The sequence below is a fragment of the Myotis daubentonii genome, chromosome 3 (assembly GCF_963259705.1).
Source record: "Myotis daubentonii chromosome 3, mMyoDau2.1, whole genome shotgun sequence".
NCBI classification, from domain to species: Eukaryota; Metazoa; Chordata; class Mammalia; order Chiroptera; family Vespertilionidae; genus Myotis; species Myotis daubentonii.
The window spans coordinates 55150015-55177808 of record NC_081842.1 but is presented as its reverse complement, the minus strand read 5'-3'; the positions used below and the strand labels follow the sequence as shown (position 1 = coordinate 55177808).

At 41.0% G+C, this 27794-nt stretch overlaps 2 protein-coding genes across 14 annotated transcripts in view; one reads left to right on the top strand and one right to left on the bottom strand.

The window, feature by feature from the left end:
* FYTTD1 (forty-two-three domain containing 1) overlaps positions 1-1339 on the bottom strand; it is a 42394-nt gene extending 41055 nt beyond the window's left edge. For 2 of the 4 annotated variants that reach the window (XM_059687551.1, XM_059687553.1), the window contains exon 1: positions 1106-1333. In XM_059687551.1, coding sequence (XP_059543534.1) covers positions 1106-1211 — 106 coding nt within the window. In that variant the 5' untranslated portion in view covers positions 1212-1333. Of the gene's footprint in view, positions 1-1105 lie in introns of all 4 variants that reach the window. The other 2 variants (XM_059687552.1, XM_059687550.1) reach the window with 2 other exon arrangements.
* A 139-nt stretch (positions 1340-1478) lies between these two features.
* RUBCN (rubicon autophagy regulator) overlaps positions 1479-27794 on the top strand; it is a 67502-nt gene continuing 41186 nt past the window's right edge. For 9 of the 10 annotated variants that reach the window (XM_059687545.1, XM_059687547.1, XM_059687540.1 and 6 more), the window contains exons 1-2: positions 13700-13956; positions 25773-25926. In XM_059687545.1, the coding sequence (XP_059543528.1) occupies positions 13877-13956; positions 25773-25926 (234 nt within the window). In that variant the 5' untranslated portion in view covers positions 13700-13876. Of the gene's footprint in view, positions 1937-13699; positions 13957-25772; positions 25927-27794 lie in introns of those variants that run through there. The other variant, XM_059687548.1, reaches the window with a different exon arrangement.

Genomic DNA, 27794 nt, shown 5'->3' with positions numbered 1-27794 from the left:
AAAAAAAATCCTGTCCCGGGGAAAGTGACACCTCTGCATCCACTATCAGGCGCTTTTCAAAGACGCCCCAAACGGCAGTCCCCAGAAAGAGCTGGCGGAGAGTGAGGTTCACCTAATCCCGTAACTGGAATCCCCACAAAAAAAAAAAAAAAAAAAAAAAAAAAAGGACTTCCATTTAAACTGGCCGAGGCAAACACAGAGACTCGCTCCTCGGCGGTGCTAGGCCTGACTTTTTAATTAAATCACCGACCCTGCCGCTTTTTGCACGTCCGTCACCAACCCGCGCCACCCACTTCGACGCGCTAGATCCCACGCTCTCCCCGGCTTCGCATCCACCCAGATCTCTCCCTTGGTTTTTGCTTCCTTTATTTTTTATTTTTTCCTAGTTAGCCAGGCCTGGGTAAGGAGGCTGTGCTTTTTCGTAGGCACCGCCTAATAAAGCGCCCGCGGATGAAGTCCAGCCGAACGAAATTCTCTCTGACCACCGCTCCGGGTTCGGTGCCCGTCAGAGCCGCCACCTCTCGGGGCCGCTCCACACCTTCTCGTGCGGCGCCGGCGCGGCCCGGGCCCGGGAAAGGTCCAGCGAGCGAGCCCGTGTCTGGGAAGCACTGATGTGACCCGAACGCGGGCCGGGCCGGGCCGGGCTCGCCAAGCCTTCCTCAGAAACCGGGTCGGCCGAGCCGGACCTTCCCCTCCGCGCCCGGGAGAACGCCCACCGCGAGCACGCCGGAGCGAAAACCCGCGGAGCGGGGCGGTCGGGTCCTCACAAAGAGCCGGGGTCCCCCGCGAGGGGCAGCCCCCGGCAGGGCGAACAGGCCCCGCGCCCCTCTGCCCTCCACACCGCCGGGCCCGCAGCGCCCCCCGCCCCCCCACCGCCGCCCCTCAGACAGCCCCGCCGAGGGGGCGGCCGGGCCCCGCAGGTTCAACCCCAGCCCTCGGCCCCGCGGCGCTCCCCGGCCCCCAGTGGCCCTCACTTGGTTCCGCCCACCCACAAAAAAACTCGATCGGCAACTATGGCCAACCGCCCCTTCCCCCCACAAACCGCGGTGCTTGGTCCCACCCACACCCTCCCCCCACTCCAACTCGGTCCAACTCGGCTCCTCACCCAGAGACATATCAATTTTGTCGAGGTTTTCATTACTGCGGGGTTTCGGCGGCGGCAGCGACGGGATCGCCGTGGCTCCCACTAGCCGGGTACCAAACCGGTTCATGGCTGGAGGCGTCGGGCGGATTCAGTCAGTCGACAAGGCCAGAGACCGAGGCCTGCCACCTCCCACTTACGCTCGCAGACCAGCTGCACCGAGTGAGCGCGCACGCGTGCTAGCGCCGTCCTCGCCTTCCACCCGCGGCTGCGCGCAGGGGGCGGGCCTACAGAGACCGGCGGCCGCCAAGAGTGCCGCCCCAAGCTGGTCCTCGCTGCCAGCGGCCCCTGCCGGACAGGAGAAAACATTGCACCCGCTGCTCTGGGCGCTGGCAAGGGCCGTCGTCTCAGCAGTTTGCCTTTCCGCCCAAATTGGGGAATGCTGGACCCTGAGCACCTCAGAATCACGTGCCTTAAATGAGATCATATTCCTCGGTGTCCTTTGAGTCCCTCCTGCGACAGAAAGGCCCCAAAGCTTTGGCACACATGAACCTTTCACACCCCACTGCAATGCAGCCTCGGAGGCAGGGCAGACCCCTGTGAACCCAGGTTGCAGAATTCCCTCCCAGCTCCCCTTCCCCGCCCCCGGCCAGCTCCACCACCTGCCACAGGAGTCGCCGCCACGTCTGGACGCAAAGCGAAGGCTGCATTGACAAATTTCGCGGCAGTAGCGATAGAAGTAAATGCTAACGTCTCCCCTATCAGTACTGTACCGTTTCTCAAACGGTACTCTGAAAACAGTGAGCACGGTACTTGCGACTTAATATAAAGACTTCATCTTCCCTTGGGAGAGGGGTAAGTACCTCTGCTTATTTGGCTGCATTTTTCTCTAATTCATTTGCGTTGGGAATTAATAGGAGGATTTATTTTCTTCCTAATTATCCCTACAGGAAAATATTATTTGTTGAATGTTTGCATAATATTTTTTTTTCTATTTACAAAACGTGATATTCCCTCTCTTCTTACCTCCTCCTCCTCCTTCAAATTAACTGCACTTGTGTGGAAGCATTTAGGTTATATCATCCTCATAACAGCTCAAAACTACCGAAAGCATTTGCATCTAAGGAAAAAACCGGGGGCAGGTATTCTGTCCCTGTAGAAATCTCTGCCACCTTCCTCCTTTTCACTTCCTGAAATTTCTTTTTGCATAGAAAAGAACCAGTGACCTAAACCACAGTAGTTAATTTGCCCCCCCCCCTCCAAAAATATAACCAGAGAAAAAGAGTGTATCAAGTGAGGACACACCAATGAAGTAGTATAAGAAACTTTAAAGGTAGAGGAAGGTTTAGACTCAAAAGGACCTAAGAACAACATTTTGAATGTCAAGGAGAATAATAGATATGCTCTTAGCACAATGTGCTTGATTTTATTTCTTTTCCAACAGCTAAGAACCAGAAAACTGAGTTATAGAGCTAAAAGTAGGAGGGAGACCTAGGTTTTATTGAGTTGTATTTTTTTTCCACTCACTTTAGTCATGTAATCACTGTGTGAACTTGTAAGAGTGTTTGGGCCTCACACTCACCTTCAAAACAAGGAAGTAGTTGTACTAAATATAGGGTGTCCCCAAAAATGTATACACACACTGAATAATGATGAAGGCAGTGTTTATTAAAATAGACTTCATTTTCAAAATTGAACTATCAGCTGTTAAAGTATGTATACATTTTTTGGGACACCCTGCATATGTTATACTTAATTATTAGTAAGATTCCTTACAATTGTAAAATCTAAGCACAAGACATTTTTCTCCACACTATCCTTCTCTCACTAGAAATAACTGATACAGTCTCTGCTTATTTGTGTTTACAGGGAGGAATCTTAGATTAAGTTCTTAATTTTATGGAAGAAAATTAATGCATTTAGAGTTTGGATGAATTTTTGTACTTCATATATTTATAAAATAGATAATAAAACTCCCAAAATATATATAAATCCTTCCCACCACCAGTATATAAAAGTTTCCGTTTATTCTGGTCTTCTCCCCCAAACTGAGCTCCATCCCAAATCTCCTTATCTCTGAAAAGAACACGCCCCAATATTTCATGAACAAACCTAGCTATTGTGTTTCAGACTTTCAGATTTTTCCAAGGGCCAAAGGTTTCAGAGTCTCAGAGTAATCACCCAGATTCCCTAGGGAAAAACAAGAAAAAAAAGAGAGACATTCAAGGTCAGTCACAAAATAGCAACCTGAGACACATACAGCAATAGTAAAGAGGGAGTCAAGCCAAGAAATCAGGACTGGTGCTAGTCAAAGAAGTTCATCAGCCAGCTTCAAGGGTTGGAGTACATAAGGTCAACTCTGCCATTTTCTGGAGTATGAGAGGCAACTATTCATTTAATGATCTATTCATTGAGCACCAGGCATTGTAATAGGCCCTGGGGATAAAATGGTGAGCATGGTGGATGCAGACCCTATCTTCACACAGCTTGCAGAGCAAAAATAATCTCTGAGCACCTACTGTGAATGAGGCATTGTGCTGGACACTAAACACGCATCCTTTGTGTAGAGTACAGCAGTTTGGCAGCTTTGCACAAGTAAAAATAAACAGAAGTCAAGCAGCTGCCCTCTTCAGAGGTTAGAGTTTGTCCACTGCAGAGAAGACAATACTAGGATTGCCAGATAAAATTCAAGACCAGTTAAATTTGCCGAAACCGGTTTGGCTCAATGGATAGAGCGTCGGCCTGCGGACTGAAAGGTCCCAGGTTCGATTCCGGTCAAGGGCATGTACCTGGGTTGCGAGCATATCCCCAGTAGGAGATGTGCAGGAGGCAGCTGGTCGATGTTTCTCTCTCATCGATGTTTCTAACTCTCTATCTCTCTCCCTTCCTCTCTGTAAAAAATCAATAAAATATATTAAAAAAAAAAAAAAAAAAAAAAAAAAGACCAGTTAAATTTAAATTTCAGATAAACAATGAACCATTATTTAGTAATATAAGTTTGTTCCAGATTTCAGGTAAACATCTCTCTTTTTTTTTACTATGTTGCATGCAATATTTAGGATAATTTATACTAAATGATTATTCATTGTTTATCTGAAATTCAAATTTGACTGGGAGTGGTATATTTTTATTTGCTAAATCTGGGAACCTTAACGTTATACTTTTTGATTAATATGTTCTGGATTTCTTTTCACAAGAAATCTACATTATCTTCAAAGGTAAGCACAAGTCTTATTATATAACCCTTAACTATTTTTATTAGTTTGATATGTCTTTTAAACTCCCCTTTTTTCAGCTTTGTTGAGTTATAATTAATGGACAATAAAATACACTTTTAAAGTGTGCATTTTATACAGATGTACAGTGTACATACTTGTGAAAACACTACCATAATCAGCATAATATATAAATCCATCATCCCCAAAAGTTTTCTAGTGCTTCTTTGTAATCCTTAGCCCCAATCACTACCTAAGCAACCACTGATATATTTTCTGTCACTATAGATTAATTTGAATTTTCTAGAATTTTCTCGTTGTTTGTTTGTTTTTCCCATTGATTTCTAGAGAAAGTGGAAAAGAGTTAGGAGGGCGAGAGAGAGACAGAAACATGGACATGAGAGAGACACATCAATTGGTTGCGTCCCGCACACCCCCCCAGCAAGGCCAGGGGAACCTGCAACTAAGGTATGTGCCCTTGACAGAGAATTAATCCCACAACCCTTCTGTCTGAGGGCCGACACTTTAACCAAGCAAAACAGCCAGGGCCTCTTTTTTTTTTTAATATATTTTTATTAATTTCAGAGAGGAAGGGAGGGGGGGATAGAAACATCAACGATGAGAGAGGATCACTGATCATGCCCCCTACTGGGGATCGAGCCAGAAACCCAGGCATATGCCCTTGACCAGAATCGAACCCAAGACCCTTCAGTTCGCAGGCTGATGCTCCATCCACTGAGCCAAACCAGCCAGGGCCAGGGCATCTTGATAGATAGATAGATAGGTAGGTAGATAGATAGATAGATAGATAGATAGATAGATAGATAGAGATTTGTTGTTCCACTCATTTATGCAGTCATTGGTTGCTTCTTATATGTGCCCTGACTGGAGATTGAACCTGCAACCTTGGCATATCAGAATGACACTCTAACCCAGTGGTCGGCAAACTCATTAGTCAACAGAGCCAAATATCAACAGTACAACGATTGAAATTTCTTTTGAGAGCCAAATATTTTTAAATTTAAACTATATAGGTAGGTACATTGTTATTAACTTAATTAGGGTACTCCTAAGCTGGCCTTTGTTTAAAACGTCCTCAATCTGATTGAGGTACAGTTCACTGAGGTCGACCCCTTCCAACTCTCCCATCCACACTCGTCTTGTATACTTGCTTCGTCTATCTCCTTTCTCAATCCTCGACTCGACATCTTCTTTCACTCCACAACGTTCCGTGTACGTGTGCGCCCGCACGTGGTATTTTGTGGAAGAGCCACACTCAAGGGGCCAAAGAGCCGCATGTGGCTCATGAGCTGAGGTTTGCCGACCACTGCTCTAACCAAATGAGTCACTTGGCCAGGGCCTATACTCTTTTTTATCTGGATTATTTCACTCAGCATAATTGTTTCAATCTGTATGCCTTGTATTCTTTTTCTTGCCTGATTGCACTGACTGGGGATTCTAGTACCATGTTTAACAGGAATGATAAAAGTGGACATTATTTAACTGGGAGTCTTAAATTTTTATTAGCTAAATTTTTATTTGTTTCATTCCCAATCCCAGAGGGAAAGCATTCAGTCTTTCGCCAATATGTATGATGTTAGATTTTTTGTACATGCCCTTTAACAGGTTCAAGAGGTTTCTTTTCTACTCCTGGTTTGCTGACAATTGTAATCATGAGTGAACGTTGAATTTTATCTAGTGCTCTTTCTGCATCTATTGAGATGACCAAATGGGTTTTCTTTTTAAATTTATAAATATGGTGAATTACATTGACTGATTTTTTAAATGTTGAATCACTTTGCATTTCTATGATAAAACTACTTAGTCATGGTATGTTATCCTTTTTATATAGTGTTGGATTTGATTTGCTAGTATTTTGTCAAGGATATTGTTTCTTTTTTTATGAGTGATCTTGGTGTGTAATTTCTTCTTCTTGTAATGTCTTTGTCTGATTTTTGTATCAACTTCTTTGTATTTCAGAAGAGGATTTTTAGTCTTAGCCAGTTTGGCTGAGTGGATAGAGCATTGGCCTGAAGACCTAAGGGTCCGGGTTTGATTCCTGTCAGGGGCATGTACCTCAGTTGCAGGCTCCTCCCCGGCCAGGGCCCTGGGTTTCTCTAAAAAAAAAAAAAAAAAGGAAAAATATCCTTGGGTGAAGATTAAAATAATAATAATAATAATAATAATATTAATAAAGAGAATTTTTATAATTCATATGTTGTTATAATTTCTATTATATTGATATAAGGGAGGTGAGTATAATTGCATTATATGTAGGTGTAATATGTATTATAGTTAGGTATAACTATTATTATTATACTTAACTCCCTTAAGCTACTTGTATGTACATTACAGTTTTTCTTTTCTGCTCAACTTTTCTCATTCTACCCCTTTTATCACTGTTTTCAGATGCAGTAGTTTTTTCTTTGCCAGTTTGCTAGAACTTTCTTTTTCTTTTAAATATACTTTACTGATTTTTTACAGAGAGGAAGGGAGAGGGACAGAGAGTTAGAAACATCGATGAGAGAGAAACATCGATCAGCTGCCTCCTACACACACCCCACTGGGGATGTGCCCGCAACCAAGATACATGCCCTTGACCGGAATCGAACCTGGGACCCTTGCGTCCACAGGCCGGTGCTCTATCCACTGAGCCAAACCGGTTAGGGCTGCTAGAGCTTTCTGTTCCTCATTTGTGTTGCCCTTTCTTTGTTCTAAGTTTTTCTAGTTGTTCTACTCTTCCTTTTAATCTAAGGATTCTTTCATTCATTTATTCAAACGGAGTTTGATTTCCTAGTGCGAGTAAGACACTGTGCTACAATACTGTGGTACAGCAGAGAACGTGACAGGCAGGGTGCAGGCATTGCTGGAGGCATTGCTGGTCTCCACGTCCATGACTATCATCAGCTTTTCTCTGACTAGGGGAACTGCTCTGGGTAGACAGGGGAACTCGAAGGGGAATTCTTCCTGGACCCAGGGGTTGGACCTCTAGTTCACTCCTTATTAGGCTTTATCTTCTCTGGGCAGGGCAGGAGTCCTGTCTACCAAGGGTTGTAGGGCAATTCATTGAAGGACCAATTGTGGAATTTTCTGAAGCTACACAAATTACATAAATCACAATTTCTGCCTATATACCTAAATCTGTTCCTTTTAAAAATATATTCTCAATTTGTGCTGAGTAGATTGGTATCTAGGAAGGTCTGGAGAGCCAGGGTCATGGGGCCATTAGGCATTTATCCTTCTCTCTTTGCCCCTTGACCTCCCTGCTCTGGTATGAAGAGCCCAGGCTGGACTAACTCTCATCTCTCCCTTTCCCGCAGTAAAGGATCCCTTCTCCTGGCCCATTTTTATCCAGATAGAGCTGTAGGGACTGGGACAGAGACACATCGAACATTCTTCAAGTGTGTTAAGGATTTGATCAGTCCAGAAATAAGATTTTAAAAATTCCACATTGACTTTCTGAATTCTGGAGTTAATATGTATTGCCTATGGCTGGCAAGGAACTTTACTATGTAATTGAATAAATGAACCCAGTACTAACTGCATCAAGGGGGTAGAGAAGTTGCTGTAAAGATAAAATAGAAACCAGTCAATTAAAACTTGGCAAAATTCTTCAAAAGTCTTTTTAAAAAATTTTTGAAATTGATTTTAGAGAGAGGGAGGGAGGGAGGAAGGGAAGGAGGGAGGGAGGGGAGAAGGAGAGAGGGAAGGGGGAGAGAGAGAGAGAGAGAGAGAGAGAGAGAGAGAGACATAGATTTGCTGTTCCACTTATTTATGCATTTATTGGTTAATTATTATATGTGTCCTGACCTGGGATCAAACTCACAACCCAACCTTGGTATATCAGATGACTCGCCAATCAACTGAGCTACCTGGCCAGGGCCTTTAAAAGCTTTTTAAAACCAATTCATCCAATATGAATTGCTATAAGCTTTGTTAAAACAAAGAAAAAAGGAATTTCAGTAAATCAGTAAATTTGGTAAAGTCAGTGAATTGATCATTTTGCAAAATTGACTGAACATTTCTTTTTTTTTTAAAAGAGTTGAGTGCTCTATTTGTTTTATTCTTTACCTGAGGATATGTTTATTGATTTGAAAGAGAAAGTGAGATGGAGAGAGAGAGAGAGAGAAAGGGAGAGAGAGAGAGAGAGAGAGAATCGGTTGCCTCCCATTCATGCTCTGACTGGGAATCAAACCCAAAACCATTTGGTGTACGGGATGACACTCCAGCCAACTGAGCCACCTGGCCAGAGCAGATACGTGCCTATTTTTAAAAAGCCTTTTCAAGTCTAGAGAGAAGTGGTAACAATAGTGCAATGCTCATATGTCCTTCACTAAGATTCACCAATTATTAGTTTTGCCACATTTGCTTTATCTACATATTGATAGCTAGCTATAATTAATACTATTTGTTGTTGGATAATCTGAGAGTAAGTTGTAGACATCATGACTCTATAGAATATATCTCTAAGGATATTCGTTTACATAACCATGCTAAAATGATGAAATTTAGGAAATGTAACATTGATATAATTCTATTTTCTAATGTATATAATTCATATTAAAATTTTGCCAATTACCCTAATAAATAAATTATTATCTTTTATAGCAATATTTTTTTTTCCAATATAGGATCCAATCCAGGTTCACATGTTGCATTTCTTTGTCCAGCCTCTTTTGTCTCATTTAATCTGAAACAGTTTGTCTGCCTTTCTGTCTTTTATGGAATTTACATTTTTGAACATTGGAGGCAGTTGTTGCATAGATTGTCCTTCAATTTGGTTTTGTCTTATTGCCACCCTGTGATTAGATTTGTCAAGGATAAGTAATGGGGTGTCCTTGTCAGTATTTAACATCAGGAGGCACATGGTATCTTTTTGTCTTCTTGGTGGTCTTAACTTTAATCACTTGGTTAAGGTGGTGTTCACCAGATTTCTCCATTGTAAAGGTACCCCTTTTTCCCATTTATAAGTAATCTGTAGAAATATAGTTTGAGACTGTGTAAATAGCAGATTTCACTAATGGCTTTAGCAACTATTGATAATTCTCGCCTGAATCAATTATTACTATCGTGGCTATAAAATAATGCTTGTCTAACTCGATCATTCCTCTACTTTCATACCTGACATTCAACTGTAAAAAAAAAAAAAGATTTCCAAACAAAACAAAAAAAAGATTTCCCTTCCCCTATTTCTTTCTTCTTTTTTCTATGTATTTATTTTATTTGCACACTTATTTATATATACATCTAAGTTTCCATAATGGTTCTCTCTTATCATTGATGTTTCTGTCTCTCTTCCTCTCCTTTCCTCTCTGAAATCAATAAAAATATATATTTTTAAAAAGAAATAGTCTTCTTGACTATATCAACAAATATCAATTATAGTCCTGAATATTTTTTATTATATTCACTAAAATTATTCTTAGCAGCATAATTCATACTCATTTTTAAAAAAATATATTTTATTGATTTTTTACAGAGAGGAAGGGAGAGAGATAGAGAGTTAGAAACATCGATGAGAGAGAAACATCGATCAGCTGCCTCCCGCACATCTCCCACTGGGGATGTGCCCACAACCCAGGCACATGCCCTTGACCGGAACCGAACCTGGGACCCTTCAGTCCGCAGGCCGACGCTCTATCCACCGAGCCAAACCGGTTTTGGCATACTCATTTTGCATTCAAAAATTATATTCTGAAAAGCAAAGGAGTGAAGAGTGTAAGGATTGTACATGTGCTTGAGAAAAATGTAGCTTTATGTACGTATCATGAATGAACTCATTTTGATGCTCTAATTGTTTTTTACTTGACCAGTGAGAGACATCCCTTAGCTTTTAAAATTTGATTCCTGTCAGGGGCATGTACCAGTTTATGTGCTAGAAGAATATTTTCCAAAATGCTGCTAAGAATAATTCTAGCGAATATAATAAAAAATATTCAGGACTATAATTGATATTTGTTGATATATTCAAGAAGACTATTTCTTTTTTGAAAAAATATATTTTATTGATTTCAGAGAGGAAGGAAGAGGGAGAGAGACAGAAACATCAGTGATGAGAGAGAGAACCACTGACTGGCTGCCTCCTGCACACCCTCCACTGGGGACCGAGCCCGCGACCTGGGCATGTGCCCTTGACCAGAATCGAACCCATTATCCTTCAGTTCGCAGGCTGACTATCTACTGAGCAAAGCCAGCTAGGGCATGAAGACTACTTCTTCAAACCGAGTTTATGTCAAATAGGTAAACGTAATGAGCTTTTAAAATTTGTTATTTAAATAGCTGATTCTCTAGTGAAATTGGCTTTCTGCCCCTGGTCTTTTTTCTTTCTTTCTTTTCTTTTCTTTTCTTTCTCTTTTTGGCCTAAAAAAAAAAAAGGCTTCTTTAACTTGATTTTTAGAGAAAGGATGGGAGAGGGATAGAGAGATAGAAACATCAATGATAAGAGAGGAACATCATTGGCCGGCTGCCTCCTGCACTGCCCCTACTGGGGATGGAACCTGCAACCCGAGCATGTACCCAGACCAGTAATTGAACCTGCGTCAATTCCTGGGTCGACTCTCAACTGCTGAGCCACGTTGGCCAGTGGTTCTTTAGGACCTACTACTGTTTACATAAAAATAGCATCCTGGTGATCATGACAACAAAGTTGATCAAGATCAAATAAACTTCAGGCTTTTGACTTTTAAAATATCAATCCATAAAGCATTGCTAAGTAAGGCCATTTCATTTATTGAATCCTGATGCTAGATATTTTTGCATATTTGACAGTTTTTTTCATTTGGACCCCAGATGCACAAAATTGGATTAATCATAATCCTGGGTTCCTGACATACCGATCATTTTCCATGCATGGCCAATTTTCACATGGTTAGTTAGTTATTTTAAATAACATTACAATTAGTTATGACTTAATAACTAATTAGTTCTTTTCTTACTGATTTTAGAGAGAGGAAGGAAGAGATAGACAGAGAAACATCAATGAGAGAAATATCATTGGTTGCTTCCCTTATGTGCTCTGACCCGGGCTGGAAACTGAAACCTGGGCATATGTCCTAACTGGGAATTGAACCCACCACTGTTGGGGTCCAGCCCCAGCAGGTCCAGGGGTTCCCAAAGGTGTGGACGGAGTCGGCGAAGAAGGAATGACACGGAGGCAGCGTTCAGGTGATCATCATAGCCAGGTTCCTCTTGCCAGGTTCTAGCCAGGATCTCCAGCCAGGTTCTGTGTTTTATTGTCTTGTTACATCTGTATTTATACCAGTTGATTTTAATCCTATCAATTTCTATTCCAAAGGAGTAAAGATTATGTAGCTTAAGGGTGATTGTTCATAGTTAAAGTGATTAACTACCCACTTGGCACTTAGTTAAAGGGTTTTATTCCCTCCCTAACTTCAGGGGAAAATCCCTACCTGGGGAAACAACCTTTCTCGGAGAGGTGACCTTGGTTAAAACACATAGTGCCAAGAAGGTGAGCAAACATATTAAGAACAGTATGCCATATACGCCAGGTCCCTTGAAACATATGCTATGCAGATGTTTCTTCCCTGCAGCGGCTGTGTCAAGGAGTAAGGATGGACCGGCTTCCAGCACACCACCTTTTGGTGTACAGAACGATGGTCCAACTAACTGAGCCACATAGGGCAGAGCACTAATTAGTTATTTTAAAAAACAGTGCACCTAATCCACCATTCAAAACAAAAGCTAGAACAGACAATAACCCTATTACCTCACAATTCCACATATAGGTATGTACTCAAGAGAAACCCTTGTTTATATACAAGTGGAGACATGTAAAAAGATATTCATAGCAGCATTGTTTACAGTAGCAAAAACCTGGAAACAACCCAAATGCCTATCAGTGAAAGACAGTATAAATAAACAGGTGTACTCACACAATGGACTATTAAACAGCAGTAAAAATCAATGAACTATAGTGATTTTATAACAACGTGAATAAATCTGATCAATGTATTAAGGAAAAAAAGCAGGCCACCCAAAATAAATACAGCTTAATACCCTTTGTATAAAGTTAAAACACACACATTTTAAAAGCAATACTTTTTAGGAATATAGATAGATGCAAAGAAACTATATAAAAAGGGAAACAGTGGAATTATAAACAAGGGATTCAGAATATGGCTCTCTGGGGTGAGGGAAAACAGGGATGTGTTTGAGGGGGGCATTGGACACTTGGCTAGTGTAAGTTATCGTCATATTTGTTAACTGAGTGCTTTAAAGAAAATACGTGTAAACCCAGACGTGGACATGTGAGGAAAATCCGGTTTTCCAGAACTTTTACTACAATTTTAGTTCTGGAATTTCCAGATGAAGCTGACTAACTTTCATGTAAACATGTTAAGATCATTTGGGATTATACTGTATGGCAAAAAACGAAGTTCATACATTTATAGAAACACAAAGAAGTGAAATCCCAATGACCAAAATGATCCTTTTCTTTAAAAGTATAACTTTTACTAGGAAAATATGAGAAAGTTTGAACAAAGAGTATTTTTTTATATAAATGGAAGTTGGAAATAATAATTTGCATTAAAAGGCTCTTTCATTTCACTTTTAACACACAAAATATGACCTCAGGTTTGAAAATTCCTAAAAGTCAAACATTATTTCTAATAGAGTAGCTACTTTTTCATGTTAATCTAAATCTCTCCCTACAGAGCAGTGCTATGTTGCTCTCTCCACTTTCTCTTCTTCTGGCTGACTCACATGCGTCCAGAAAAACTGCTCTGACATCATTCCTCCGGGAAACCTTCCCCTAAAGCAGCGGTTCTCAACCTTCCTGATGCCGCGACCCTTTAATACAGTTCCTCATGTTGTGGTGACCCCCAATGTCATTGTTACAAATTGAACATAATTAAAGCATAGTGATTAATCACAAAAACAATATGTAATTATGTATGTGTTTTCTGATGGTCTTAGGCAATCCCTGTGAAAGGGTCGTTCAACCCCCAAATGGGTCGCGACCCACAGGTTGAGAACCGCTGCCCTAAAGCCTTTCCCTCCAGCTCTTCCTTTGTGATCCCAAAGTAACCTGTGCTCTTCTGAGCTTGTGAGCTCTTCATTAAAATGACTTAAGCCCCCCAAACCACTAACAAGTGTTAAACCAGTGTAGGCTGAAGTGGGGTCAGCCATAATTGGTTTCAGACTAGCGTTATTTCCTCTGAATCCGGTTCCCAAGGATGAAAAGTGACAGCAGCGTGTAAGCGTCCGCGTCCTTAGGGACTCCTGAGACCAGCGTTGGTGGGCGTTTCAGCCTGGTGCACGCCCACAAGCACGCCGTCAGGGTCCGCAGTCCAGCGCGGCTTCGGATTGGATAGAACGGTGCATGCCGGGAGCGGCCGGGCCTTCGCAGTGCTTTCGGGAGTTGTAGTTTTTGGAGCAGGAAGTGGGGGTGGCAGGGATAGAAACCACAGCTGAGGCAGCATTCGCTGCTGCTGCGGTCATCCGGGTGTAGTGCATCGCTGTGAGCCTCTCCGCCCTGGGTCCCTTCTCTGTTCCTGGGGGCGCTCCGGGAGCCCCGAGGGGCGAAGCGGCAGGGACGCCTCTCTTCAGAGAGGAGGCGATGTCGCAGCCCGGGATGGGGCCGCAGCGTGCGGGAGTGGAGCTTGGCGACTGCGAGGAGCGCCGGCCGGAGGAGAGCAGGTGGCTGGGAAAGGGCCGGGGAGTCGGGGGACGAATAAATGAGCTGAGCCACCGGGAGGCTTGGGAGGGTTCCGAGAGCGTGGGGAGACGTGCCAGGTGCAATAGACATGAGGGTGACTGCTGTGGGCGACTTGTTTGGGAAGACATTCTGAGAGCAGAGTCGGGCAGGGCGTGGGTAGGACGGAGGAGGGAACCGGCTTACGGAGGGCGAGGGAGGGTGGCTAGGCTATGTTGAGGCCAGGGTGAGAGGGGTTGCTGCAGAAAAGGTGAATATTGAGGGGCGCCGCAGCAAGATGTGATAGTCCACTCCAGAGTCTATAGATGGGAAGAGGACACGAGGCTGGTGCTCTGACCGAAACTTGCGGTGACAGCAAGCAAGTCGGGCCAATATTGCCAAGGTTGACGTTGTGAACATTTCTGGGAGCAAAGGTTAGGCATTATAAGTGTCCTAGAAAGGAGCTTAGGCAGCGATGAGTGTGAGGAGGAAGGCTGGCCTGTGGATGAAAGCCAGCCATTGTAACCGCAGTCGTGTCGGGTGGGGGCTTGCTAATGAGACTGGAAATTGTGTGTCTGCCCTTTGTCACTGCTGGATCCCTGGCAGAGAGTGGCAGGACCTCTGTCATTTCCTTCTCATTTTCCAACCCTTCGCTTCTTCCTCACAGCTGCAACTAAGCAACCTCACATTTATCTATATGGAACTATTGTCATCAAGTTCATAGTTTCTAGAAATTAAAGGGTTTAAGATTTTTTTTTTAACGATTTTATGTATGATTATTTTTAATCCTCACCCGACAACATGTGTATTGAATTTAGAGAGAGAGAAAGGGAGAGAAACACACACACATCAATGTGAGAGAGAAACATAGATTGGTTGCCTCTCCTGTGCGTCCCAAGCAGAGACCAAACCTGCAACTTGGATATGTGCCTGACCAGGGAATCAAACCCTCAACCTTTCAGTGCATGACAACGCTCCAACCAACTGAGCCACACTGGCCAGGGCAAAAACGGCTTCAAATGGTGACTTATATAGAGGTGCATCCCATATTTAGGGTTTGCTTCATTAATAACTCTGATCTTAACCTTTTAACAATCAGCAGTGGTGGTAGGATAGAGCAAGACTGTGGCTTAAGGGAGTCTTGGTTGACTTTTAAAAACAGTTATGGTGTTAGGGGCAGCTGGGGTGCAAAGACTGGAGGTAGAATATTTACCTCTGAGAAAATGTCAGTAAGGGAAAATTAGTGAGGTATGTCTGGGTGAAGACCTGGCTGTTTAAGTGCACAGTGAGCCTGTCGTCTGCTGTACCCGCAGGACACTGGGGTTCTTGCCTGAGATCTATGAATGATGTGTTAGTGAAACCGAACATCTTACTTCCCTTTTCCATGTTTCAGTTTCTGCATGTATATATTTGGCTATCTAGTCTTCCTCCAGATGTCTGTGAAATGCTTCATTTAAGAGACCCCATATAAATTCTAAACAAGTCTTAAGGTTATTTTTTATTTTCTTCTACCAGTTTATGTGCTAGAAGAAAATAAAAATTCAAGTTCAAATTTTCTCCCCATAGCTGGGTTAGTTATTTACTTAATATATTTAACAAACACTTATTTACCACATGCCAGGACTGCACAGGAGTCTTACAGGTAAACTTATTTAATCCTCATAACAAGTGGATAAGATACTCTATTATCACTATGTATCAGATAAGAAAACTGAGACATAGGGTAAATAACTTGCCAAGGTCATACAGTGAATCCCTGATGGAACTGGAATTCAAACCCAGGCAATCGGGCTCCAGAGTCTACACTTTTGATGCCTGTGCTTTGCTGTCTCTCACTATGCTAATGTATAGGGAGAAAGAAATGTATAAGATAGTGAACTTCATAGAATTCAGGCCGGTAGGATAGCTCCTTTGCAGGTATGTTTTCCTGTTGCTCTTTACATGCTTGACTATTTATTTATCTTTCAATTACATGTGACAGACAATATTATTTTATATTAGTTTCAGGTGTACAGCATAGTGGTCAGACGAGGTGATCCCTCTTCTAATACCCACCCGACATCATACGTAGTTATTACAATGTTATTGACTATGTTCCCTATGCTTAAATCCCCATGACATTCTGTAACTACCAATTTGTATTTCTTAATCCCGTCACCTTTTTCACCCAGTCTCCCCAAACCCCTCCCGTCGGGCAGCCCTCAGTTTGTTCTCTATGTCTATGAGTTTTTTTCTGTTTTCTTTGTTCATCCATGCTTGACTCTCAACCAAGGAACTCTAGTCAAGACTTCATTTCAGCAGTGGGATTATCCCCACGAAGCCACTTATGTTGTGGCTATAGCCTGTTCTCTGTTGGTGGTTGTTAACTCAGAATGTGTTGTTTAGTGAGGCTTCATGGCATCGATGGCCTCCTTAGCTCTAGAGCAGTGGTTCTCAACCTTCCTAATGCTGCGACCCTTTTTTTTTTTTTTTTTTTGCTGCGACTCTTTAATACAGTTCCTGATGTTGTGGTGACCCCCAATATCATTGTTACAAATTGACCATAATTAAAGCATAGTGATTCATCACAAAAACAATATGTAATTATATATGTGTTTCCCGATGGTCTTAGGCGACCCCTGTGAAAGGGTTGTTCAACCCCCAAATGGGTCGCGACCCACAGGTTGAGAACCGCTACTCTAGAGAGACAACTGATAAATGCATGCCTTGTGCCTGAGAATTGAGGCATTGTGGCTGGTTTAGTGCAAACCAAACCTATCTATGGCCAATAAAACACCTGATTCACAAAAAATCTTGATGAGATGGCATAATTTTTTAAAAATACAACTTTTCAATATATTTTCTGAAAGCAGTTGTAGTGAAATGTGCATAAGCTTTGTAGACAGATAGAATCGTTTTCATAGCCTGCATTTGAATCCTTGTTCTACTGCTTAATTTGGTTCATCCTGTCTGAGTAGGAAGAATGATGCCTTCCTGACTGGTACGTTGTGAAGATTCTCTAAGATAATGTGCATAAGGTTCCTCACAGAGTGCTGGTATATATTAAGTGCAAAAAAATGACTACTTCTGTCCCCTCCCCAGTTTTCTTGAAGCAAGGTGTATGTGCGCGCGCGTTCTTTTGGTGCTGTTTGCAGTGGTATATATAGCCTGCTCTTCCTCCTTCCATGGCTCCTCTGTCTCAGTTGGGCACCCTGAGGACACTTGTTGGCCTAGCCTTTAACTTCATCCCTGGAGTGTAGTTCTGTCCCCTGTTGTTTTCTACTTAGCTGGTTATCACTCTAGCAGAATGCTGTAGTGCTTAGGGATGATATTTCACTTTCCCTAGGGTTTCCTAAATGCCAGTTTTTGGATGTTTTGTTTTTTGGAGATTTTCCGGTGAAAGTACTAAACAGGTAAAGGAATGGTTCTTCTAGCATTGCTTTGTTACCCTAGACTGCCTTGGCCTATACAGCCTATTTCTGAGTTTGGAACCCAGCTACATGTGTAGTTTTCCTGGTGCAGTGATCTAGATAGTGTCTCCAAACTGAACTCATTCCATTGACCAAAACCTTTTCCTCTTCAGTTCTCTATCTTAGTTAATAGAATTTTCCACTCAATCAACCAAGCCAGAAGCCTCAGAGTGAAATTTGATTCTTCCCTCTTCATTTTCCATATCCAAGCAGTCACCAAGTCCTCTGAATTCTGTTCCTGATTTTTATCTTGAATCTTTATTTTCTTCTCTGTTGCCAAATATATTGGCTTATATTAATGAAAACAAAACAAAACAGAGAGTGGTAATGTTTCCGGAATGGCCAAATGTAGGTGTGTGCTTAAACAAAAATTTGTCCCTATCTATGTGGCCTTTATTCTGGTATGTTGGCTTCATTCTCAGGCAGACTTTTCTACAGGGCAACCCTTAGCAAATGGAACTTTAGCAATCCCAACTAAAATAAATAAATAAAGAATGCAGTCTCAATACGTATAGCAAAAGCAAAAATTCTGGACTGACTCTTTTTGGATGGACATGACTTACGTTCCTGTTTCAGGGTATGGGATATGCAGCTGAGTCAGAACTAAACAATGTGCCCAACCCTGGGTCCAGGGTAGTGTGATACTTCCTTAGAACTTCATGGACCAGACTAAGTGGCAAGGGTGTGATTTCCCTATGGAAAATTAGGGACCTGTTACTAAAAGAAAGGGACATGAATTCTGGACAGATGTAAATAAAATATTCACTGAAGACCCCTATTATCTGTCATTGTGGATTATCTCAGCAGCCTCTTAACTAATCTCCCAATCTGAACTCAGTTCCCCAATTCCAGACAGCCTCCACACTGCTACCAGCTTAATTTTTCAGAAGCAAAGTTACAAAAGTAATTTGCTCAGAAATGTTCGGTGGTTTCTCATTAAAAATATAAAATAGTCAAAACTCCTTCCCTCGTATTCAGTCTGGACTTTAGTCCCTATGAAGTTCCCAATTGTAAAGCTATGCATTTACTCGCTGCCACATCTCCTTCCTCACCATTCTCAATGTTGCTCCCCTACATTCCCTGTAATACCTCCTTCTTCGCCTGGAGATCTCTTAGTCATCCTTTAAATAATGTTCCTTTGGAAGGCATGCCCTACCTGTCCTTTTTCATCTCTCTTATTGTAGCACTTCTCACTTCATAGCATTTTATGTAAGTGCCCATTTCCCCCATTGCATTCCGTGAGAGATGGGGACTCCTCTTTCACCACCGTAATAAGCCTAGCATAGTGCCTGACATACAATTGGTGTTCAGTAATATTTGTTCAAGGAATGAAAATGGTAATGATTTGGTCATGTCTCATAGTTGGACAGGTGCCCCTGTACTGTTGCCATTGAAGGAAAGGGCCTCCTTTGTCCCTATTCATTGACCATGCTAGGAGTCGACAGTTTATACAGCACTGGCAGCAAAGTAGGATGGTTACATGACCTTTGAGCAATCCATACTGCTAGTCCAATTATTAATACAAAAAGAACCCACAGAAACATTCTCCTGAAGTTTTTTTTTTGCGGGGGGGTGGGGGGTGGGGGGACAAATGCTATTGTCAGAACCCAGGAAGGGGAGGTGTATCAGCTGACAGCAGGGACCCAGAGCTGAAGGTTTTCAGTATCTACCCTCGCCACAGCTGTTTCTGCTTTTTATAGCTGCTTTATTACTTCTTCCACTAAAGGGATTTTGTTTTGTTTTGTAATCTTTGTTAAGTTTCACCAACCTATCTGGGTGGCCATAGAACAGCTCCGTCCAATGTGATAGCCACTAGCCACATAGTTACTTAAGTTTAGATTAATTAAAATTAAATACAATTGAAAATTTCAGTTCTTTAGTCACACTACTCAGATTTCAAGTGCTTACTGGTCACAGTGGCTAGTGGCTGCCATATTGGACAACACCGATATAGAACATTTCCAGCATCACAGAAAATCTAATTGAACAATGCTGCTATAGATGTAAATCTGAATTTTTCAGGAAACAACTACAGCATGTTTACTTAGCAGGAAAGTTGGTACTTAGATTGGGGACACAGGTAAGGAGTTGGTACACCATTGGTGGTTAGGTTTCTAACATAAGGGATTTTACTTTTTTGTTAAACCTGCTCGTTGTTGAAGTTCAGTAAATTTGACATCATTCAAATTTAGTGTGATTGGTGAGACATTTTTTGAATAGGTAGGAGGTTACAAAGCATGCCTCCAAGTACTGCTATTCTCTCCTGGACATTGAGATTCTGCTGTCAGCCATAAAGGGATGGGACTGGCCAGTGATTAGGTTCTCCTAGGTCAGTGATGGCGAACCTTTTGAGCTCGGCATGTCAGCATTTTGAAAAACCCTAACTTAACTCTGGTGCCGTGTCACATATAGAATTTTTTTGATATTTGCAACCATAGTAAAACAAAGATTTATATTTTTGATATGTATTTTATATATTTAAATGCCATTTAACAAAGAAAAAATCAACCAAAAAAATGAGTTCGCGTGTCACCTCTGACACGCGTGTCATAGGTTCGCCATCACTGTCTAGGACGGTGCACCAGAGTGGAGACTTATAATAGAGTCAAGTGTGTTTTTTTCTATAAGCATATTGTTTGTTTTAAAAACATCATAAATACTTAACTACATATTCTACAAGGTTAATACTATATAATTAAAAACAGAAAATATGGAGCCAGACAAGAAGAAAATTGCCACCTCAGTGTTACCAATAATTATTTTACTTAATTATGTTTTTCTGTACTTTAAGAAGGGACCCATTACTTCTTTCCAGGAAGTACTTTCTGGCATTAAAAGTCCCAGGTGCTTGCCTCACCACAATCTTTCAGCACAAGATGACCTTGATTATTTAAAAAAATCCTCATGATACTTTTCAGCTTCTTGTTTACTAACTTTGTTCAGATTACTAATCTTTCATTAATTGATAGCCTCAAGGAAGGCCTAAACAACTTTTCTCTATTTTCCCTCATATAATCAAAAGTAACCACTATTAACATATTATTTCTTATTGTATGCTGAGATCACAAATAGCATAATAATTTTATAGTCTGCTTTTTATACTTTAGCCTACTGTTATTAGCTTGGAAACTTCCTAACCACAAATTTTAATGGTTTCGTGATATTCCATCAGATGATGTCACATAGCTGTCCTCACATTCCAGGGATCAAATCATTGCCTGATTTGAGTCAACCTGATTTTCAACTCTGATCTCAGGTAGATACCACTATTCATTTCACATAAATGACACACTGTAGAGGGACTATGCCAATAAGTTGAAGCTATTTCCTTTTACCATGAAAAAGAGCATTGGGGATTGAAGATAAGCCAATATATATTTCTTGGATTGAGGCTCACTTTAAAATTGCATCATACAGCCCTAACCGGTTTGGCTCAGTGGATAGAGCATCGGCCTGCAGACTGAAGGGTCCCAGGTTCGATTCTGGTCAAGGGCATGTACCTTGGTTGCGGGCACATCCCCAGGAGGGGGTGTGCAGGAGGCAGCTGATCGATGTTTCTCTCTCATTGATGTTTCTAACTCTCTATCCCTCTCCCTTCCTCTCTATAAAAAAAACCAATAAAATATATTTAAAAATAAAATAAAATTGCATCATAATTACTTATTTACTATTTATTTTACTTATTTAGTATAACACTTTAAAAAATAACATTTGCTTATAACTTCTTTGTTTCTACCTTGAGTGTCACTGCTGATTGTGATTTGGCACCCTTAAGACTGAGTTGGCATTTAGGAAAACTGTTTTTCCTTGAATATCCTTATTTGAGTTGCTTAAGCAATTCCTGTTCCTCTTTAAAGGAGGAATGTAGTCAAAATCCTCCCAAAAGAAAACAGGTAGGACTTTATTCTGAGATTGGCTTTACTGTTTGTTAATGAAAATGATTCAGGTAGAGATGGATTATGCTGGCCCTTGTCATTTAGGCCTGGTTCTTCCTTGGCACAGGGTGAGCAGCTTAGAAAGACTGCTTTTAATTTATACTGAATAAAGGAGAACACTCTGTATATTTGCAGAAGTGTCTCTGCAACGGGTGCTTTGAACCTAATAACTTCAAAGTCATGACCTGTGCCCAGATAAAGGTTACATGTGAATACAGGGTGATACCATCCAAAGAATTACTATCAAATGGGTTTAACCTAGGAAATACTGTGGTTAACAAATGGGGAGGGGTATTTGATTTATCTTGGTGATCTGCTTATTTGCATGTTAGATTCAGGTATAAATGGATTAATCCAACCACTGTGTACGGGCTTCAGTTGAATTTAGTATTTCAACTCTGAAAATGATAACTATATAATTAGATTAAAGGACCTTAAAAAGGTAAAAACACTAAACAGACTAGCTATATAAAAAAAATTTTTTAGGTTTACTTTTCTTCTACGTGAGCGTGCACCAAATATAAATGTTTTGGTGTATCTTAGAGCAAGAGGCACATTCTTTTGTAGCTTTGGTGTCTCAGGGACACTTTATTGTGGGGGAAAAAACATTCTTTAGTTTTGTCCAGAGAAGTTGTCAGTAGATCTGAATGCTCAAGGTTTCTAGGGTGTCAGTGCTCTTTGCATCATTTTGGAATCTAAGTCCTAGGATGATAAGGTACTTGGTGTCTGCTTTCAGGATTTATCATGATGTTCTTTGACAGGTAAGCTTGTAAGATCAATATAGAATGAATCAGAACACCGATATGTATAGTAACTTGAGGAACCAGACTGGCTGTCAGGCCTGCCAGACTTGATTGTAACTTGTTGGAATGTAAAAACTGTATCAGTCAGAACTGGTCAGGTTAGCTCTGAGGAAGCACTGGAGATGGAGAGTCACCTCAGTGACAGTTGGCAGTCAGCTGGCCTCTGTAATGGCAGTTTCCCACAGTACAATAATAAGTGACATTTTTATGACCACCTCAGTCCTGTGTACATCTTAGTTATCTTGAGGTATCTCTCAGAGTTGGTATAGAAATAGAACAGGGAAATTGCAAATAGGTACATGAAAAGTTTTCCTTATCACCGATCACCAGGGAAATGCATATCAGAACCACAATGAGCCCTGGCTGGGGTGGCTCAGTTGGATGAGTGTCATACCATGCACTGAGAGGACACCAGTTTGATACCCAGTCAGGGTACTTGGCTGGGTTGCGGGCTTGATCCCCAGTAGGGGGTTTATGGAAGGTAGCCAATCGATGTCTCTCTCTCTCTCTCTCTTTCTCTCTTTCAAACCAATAAAAACATATTTTTAAAAACACACACAATGAGATGTCACCTCACACCTGTTAGAAGGGCTAGCATCAAAAAGACAAGATATAACAAGTGTTGGTGAGGATGTGGAGAAAAGGGGATTCTTGTGCACCACTGGTGGGATTATAAATTGGTGCAGCCACAATGGAAAAAGTATGGAGATTCCCCAAAATATTTAAAATATAACTATATGATCCAGCAATTCTCCTTCTGGGTATACAGCTAAAGGTAACAAATCACTATCTCAAGATATGCATTGATTTAAAAAAAGATATCTGCACCCCTGTGTTTATTAATTTATTTATTTTTAAATATATTTTATTGATTTCTTACAGAGAGGAAGGGAGAGGGATAGAGAGTTAGAAACATCAGTGAGAGAGAAACATCAGTCAGCTGCCTCCTGCACACCCCCTACTGGGGATGTGCCCGCAACCAAGGTACATGCCCTTTACTGGAATCGAACCTGGGACCCTTGAGTCTTCAGGCTGACGCTCTATCCACTGAGCCAAACCGGTCAGAGCAATTGAAGCATTATTTACAATAGCCAAGATGTGGAAGCAACCTATGTGCCCACTGACAGATTAATGGATAAAGTAAATGTGATAGCCCTAGCTAGATTGGCTCAGTGGGTAGAGTGTCTGCCCTTGAACTGAAGGGCCCCAGGTTCAATTTTGGTCAAGGGCATATACCTCGGTTGCGGGTTTGATCCCCAGCCCTTGTTGAGGCCTGTGCGGGAGTCATCCAATTGATGTGTGTCTCTCACATTGATGTTTCTCTCTCTGTGTCCCCTCCTCCCTTCCACTCTCTCTAAAAGTCATTGGAAAAATATCCTTGGGTGAGGATTAACAACAACAACAACAACAAAAGTAAAAGTGATATTGATACATACATACCATGGAATATTATTAAGCCATAAAGAAGAAAATCTTGCCGTTTGCAACAGCATGGATGGACCTTGAGGGCATTATGCTAAGTGAAATAAGTCAGACAGTAAAAGACAAATACTGTATGATCTCACTTATATGTGAATCTGAAAATCCCAAACTCATAGCAACAGAGAACAGATTGTTCGTTGCCAGAGGTGGGGGTGGAGGGATGGGGAAAATGGGTAAAGGTGGTCCACAGGTACAGTCATAAGATAAATGAGTTCTGAGGAGAGGGGGGAAAAAAGAAAAAATAATAAGTTCTGAGGATGTAATATACAGCATGGTGACTATAGTTAACACTACTGTATTTTTATTTGAAAGTTGCTAACAGATTGTCTTAAAATTCTCATTAAAAAATTACCACTATGTGAGGTGATGAACATTTACTAAACTTATTGTAGTAATCAGTTTGCAATATTTACATATGTCAAATCATTATTTTGTGCTGAAACTAATATAAATTTATTTTGTGCTGAAACTAATATAAATTTATACGTCAATTATATCTCAATAAAAATGGGGGTGGAGAAAGAAATAGAACATGGGAGTCTGGTGACTCAGATGTTTAATGGTATAAGATTAAGAAAGCCCGGTGTCTCTCAGTTTGAATAAATTCTTCATCTCAAGGCTTTCAGATCAGAAGACCAGAGTGAGATCCATCTGCATTTTTCTCTCTAGATGATACTCATATACCATATCGAACTTCACTCATTTTATTTTATATGTCTGCCTTTACTGTACCCATCTACTTTTTAAAGATGCTCAGAAAATGTACAAAAATGTGTAAGAGAGGTTCATTTTGAGTACTGATAGAAAGAATTCCAATTCAGAATCCTCGCATACCTGTAGATATTTAAATAATGTAAATAGTTATGGTAAAAAATTCCTTAAAGAAATTATTACCATTCTCAATACTCTTCTTAAAAAGAGGAAACAGTCATATGCTAAAAAGAAATTAAGGGGAAAGGTAAAGTGCCCAGCATAACAATTGGGAACCCAAAAGAAGGAATTTGACGCCTCATCTCCTTATGATTTTCTTATCCAGTTTGTTTCTGTGCATCCAACTTTTTTCATTCAATTGCAGTTGATTTTGAGTTTTTATGGGTTGGAAACTCTGTTGAGAAAATGTTGGGGATTTAAGAGGAACCTTGAAGATCATCTGGCATCAATTTTTAAACTTTTCCACTAAAGTGCTTTATTTATTTTTTTTTTAAAATATATTTTTATTGATTTCAGAGAGAAATGGAGAGGGAGAGGGAAAGGAGAGAGAGAGAAACATCAATGATGAGAGAGAACCATTGATCAGCTGCCTCCTGCACACCCCCTACAGGGGATTGAGCCCACAGCCCTGGCATGTGAGAATAGTTGACTGATTTGGGGGCATGTCCCAAAATGGCTCAGTGCAAACTTAAAATATTTTTATCTCAATTTTAGCTTTAAAAAATACAGGGGAAAAATCATGGGCAGCCCAGCCTATGTGGCTTAGTAATTGAGTATCAACCCATGAACCAGGAGGCAGGGTTCCATTACTGGTCAGGGCACATGCCCAGGTTGCAGGCTCAATCCCCAGTAGTGCGTATGCAGGAGGCAGCTGATCAATGATTCTCTATCATCATTGATGTTTCTCTCTCTCTCCCTTCCTTTCTCTAACCCATCCTATCTCTGAAATTAATAAAAACATATTTTTTTAAAAATCATGGGCAATTTATGTACTTACCCATAATATTTGTATCTAGGTATGTGTATTTAGTGCTGGAAATATTTTTTCCTGCTTTTTTGTTTGGCACAAGATTTCTGGTGTTGAGCAAATGTCCACATCTCTTTATATATTGTCCATGGTCCAGAAGAGGATCTTGATGGGTCATACTCCCAGAATCATAGGTTATCGGCTACTTTTGTGAGGATTGAATGATAGTGGGTGAAGGTCACCATGCAAAGCATAATATGCCATGTAAATGTGAGTTGTTCCTTTTTTTAAATCTTAGTGTTCTTTACATCTTCAATCCTCTCAGAATTGGATCTTATGACCAAGTAAAAAATGAATAGGGGAGAGAATGACAGGATGTGGGGCAGAAGGTTTCTTGCCTTAGACCTTCTTTGACGTGATCGGCATTAGGTACAGCAAGTTAACTAACCATTGGTATTGGCGATGCTCTTGCAGGAGGGAGCACTGGCAGTTGCTGGGTAATTTGAAGACCACTGTGGAGGGTTTGGTGTCAGCCAACAGCCCCAACGTCTGGTCCAAGTATGGTGGCCTGGAACGGCTTTGCAGGGACATGCAGAGCATCCTCTATCATGGGCTCATCCATGACAAGGTACGGAGACCCTCTTTTTTGTCCAATTGGTTGTTGGAAAGAAACAGTTGCATTAAGTTGTTGGCAAGGAGAAGATGAAGGTCTCTAGTCGGTGAGCCCTTGAGGGAAGCACTGTACAATATGATGACGAGGATTAGGGTCAGGACAGTCATTGGGACTTTCCTCTTAGGATTATCCTAGGAGACATCTGAGAAATATTTATTGACTATTGTCATTTTTAGAATGTCCTATGAATATCATTTTGTAGACAACTGGTTGATACTTAGGAGTAGTAGTTGTAATTATAGCTTACTTTTAAAAATATAAACTTTTTGATGTTGAGTTTATTTTCCTTAATATCCGCAAACATTCTAATAAACTGTGAGTATTGAAAATGAGTGGAAGCTAATATTTAATGGTTTTTGCTTATCTTTGGCAGTTACTTCATTTGCAGTGTTTTAAGTAAGGTTTGGTCTGGATAAATTTGTCAAGTGATTCATTGGTCTGGTATCCTTCTACTTTTTAAGTATCAAACCTTGTCCTGGCCAGTGTGGCTCAGTTGGTTGGGTGTCCTCCCATGCACCGAAAAGTTGCCTGTTTGATTTCTGGTCAGGGCACATGCCTGTGTTGCAGGCTCTACCCCTAATAGGGGGCGTGCAGAAGGCAGCCGAGCAATGTTTTGCTTTCATGTGGATGTTTCTCTCTCTCCCCCTTCCTTTCTCTCTGTAAATCAAATAAAAAAAAATTTATTTATTTAAAAAACATTTTTTTAACTTATTGACTTGAGAGAGAGAGAAAGATTGATGTGTTATTCCACTTATTTATGCATTCATTGGTTGTTTCTTGTATGTACCCTGACTAGGGATCGAACCTGCAACCTTGACGTATTAGGACAACACTCTAACCAACTGAGCTACCCAGCCAGGGCCCAATAAAAAAGTCTTTATAAAAATAAAAAAATAAAAACCAAACCTCACAACTATGTGCCTAATTGTGTATTCCCAAATACTCATGCTCTTTCCTATCAGAGCCCAGTATTTTTCCCTGGAGCTCTTTCCCCTGAGCCAGGGTTACCTTTTTTTTTTTTTAAATCAGAATTTATTCTCAACTAGCAGTCACATTGGAAAAGATCTAATCAGTGAATTGATATTAAGGTATTTATAGTTGATAGGATTTACTTTGCTACCCTCCCTTCTAAAAGTCTGTGTATATTACCTCTTTAAACCAATGTTCCTATTAGATTTTTTTTTCCTTTTTTAAAAAAATATATTTTATTGATTTTTTACAGAGAGGAAGGGAGAGAGATAGAGAGTCAGAAACATCGATGAGAGAGAAACATCGATCAGCTGCCTCCTGCACATCTCCTACTGGGGATGTGCCTGCAACCCAGGTACATGCCCTTGACCGGAATCGAACCTGGGACCTCTCAGTCCGCAGGCCGACGCTCTATCCACTGAGCCAAACCGGTTTCGGCTGATTTTTATTTTTTTATTTTAAAAAATATTTTTATTGATTTCAGAGAGGAAGGAAGAGGGGAGAGAGAGATAGAAACATCAATGATGAGAGGGAATCATTGATCGGCTGCCTCCTGCATGCCCCATACTGGGGATCAAGCCCACATCCCAGACATGTGCCCTTGACTGGAATCGAACCTGGGACCCTTCAGTCTGCAGGCCGATGCTCTATCCACTGAGCCAAACCAGCTAGGGCCCTATTGGATTTTTATAATTTAGTGGGAAAGTTGGCTTAGGTTAGATTTTCTTTATTCAGAGTAAGTTCTGAAAATGAGGCTTTCTGTTTTAATTAGTTTTAAAGATGGGAATTTTTTTTTATCCTTTAAAGAATTGTTCTTAATGATCTTCATTATTAAAACACCATTCTAGGAATAT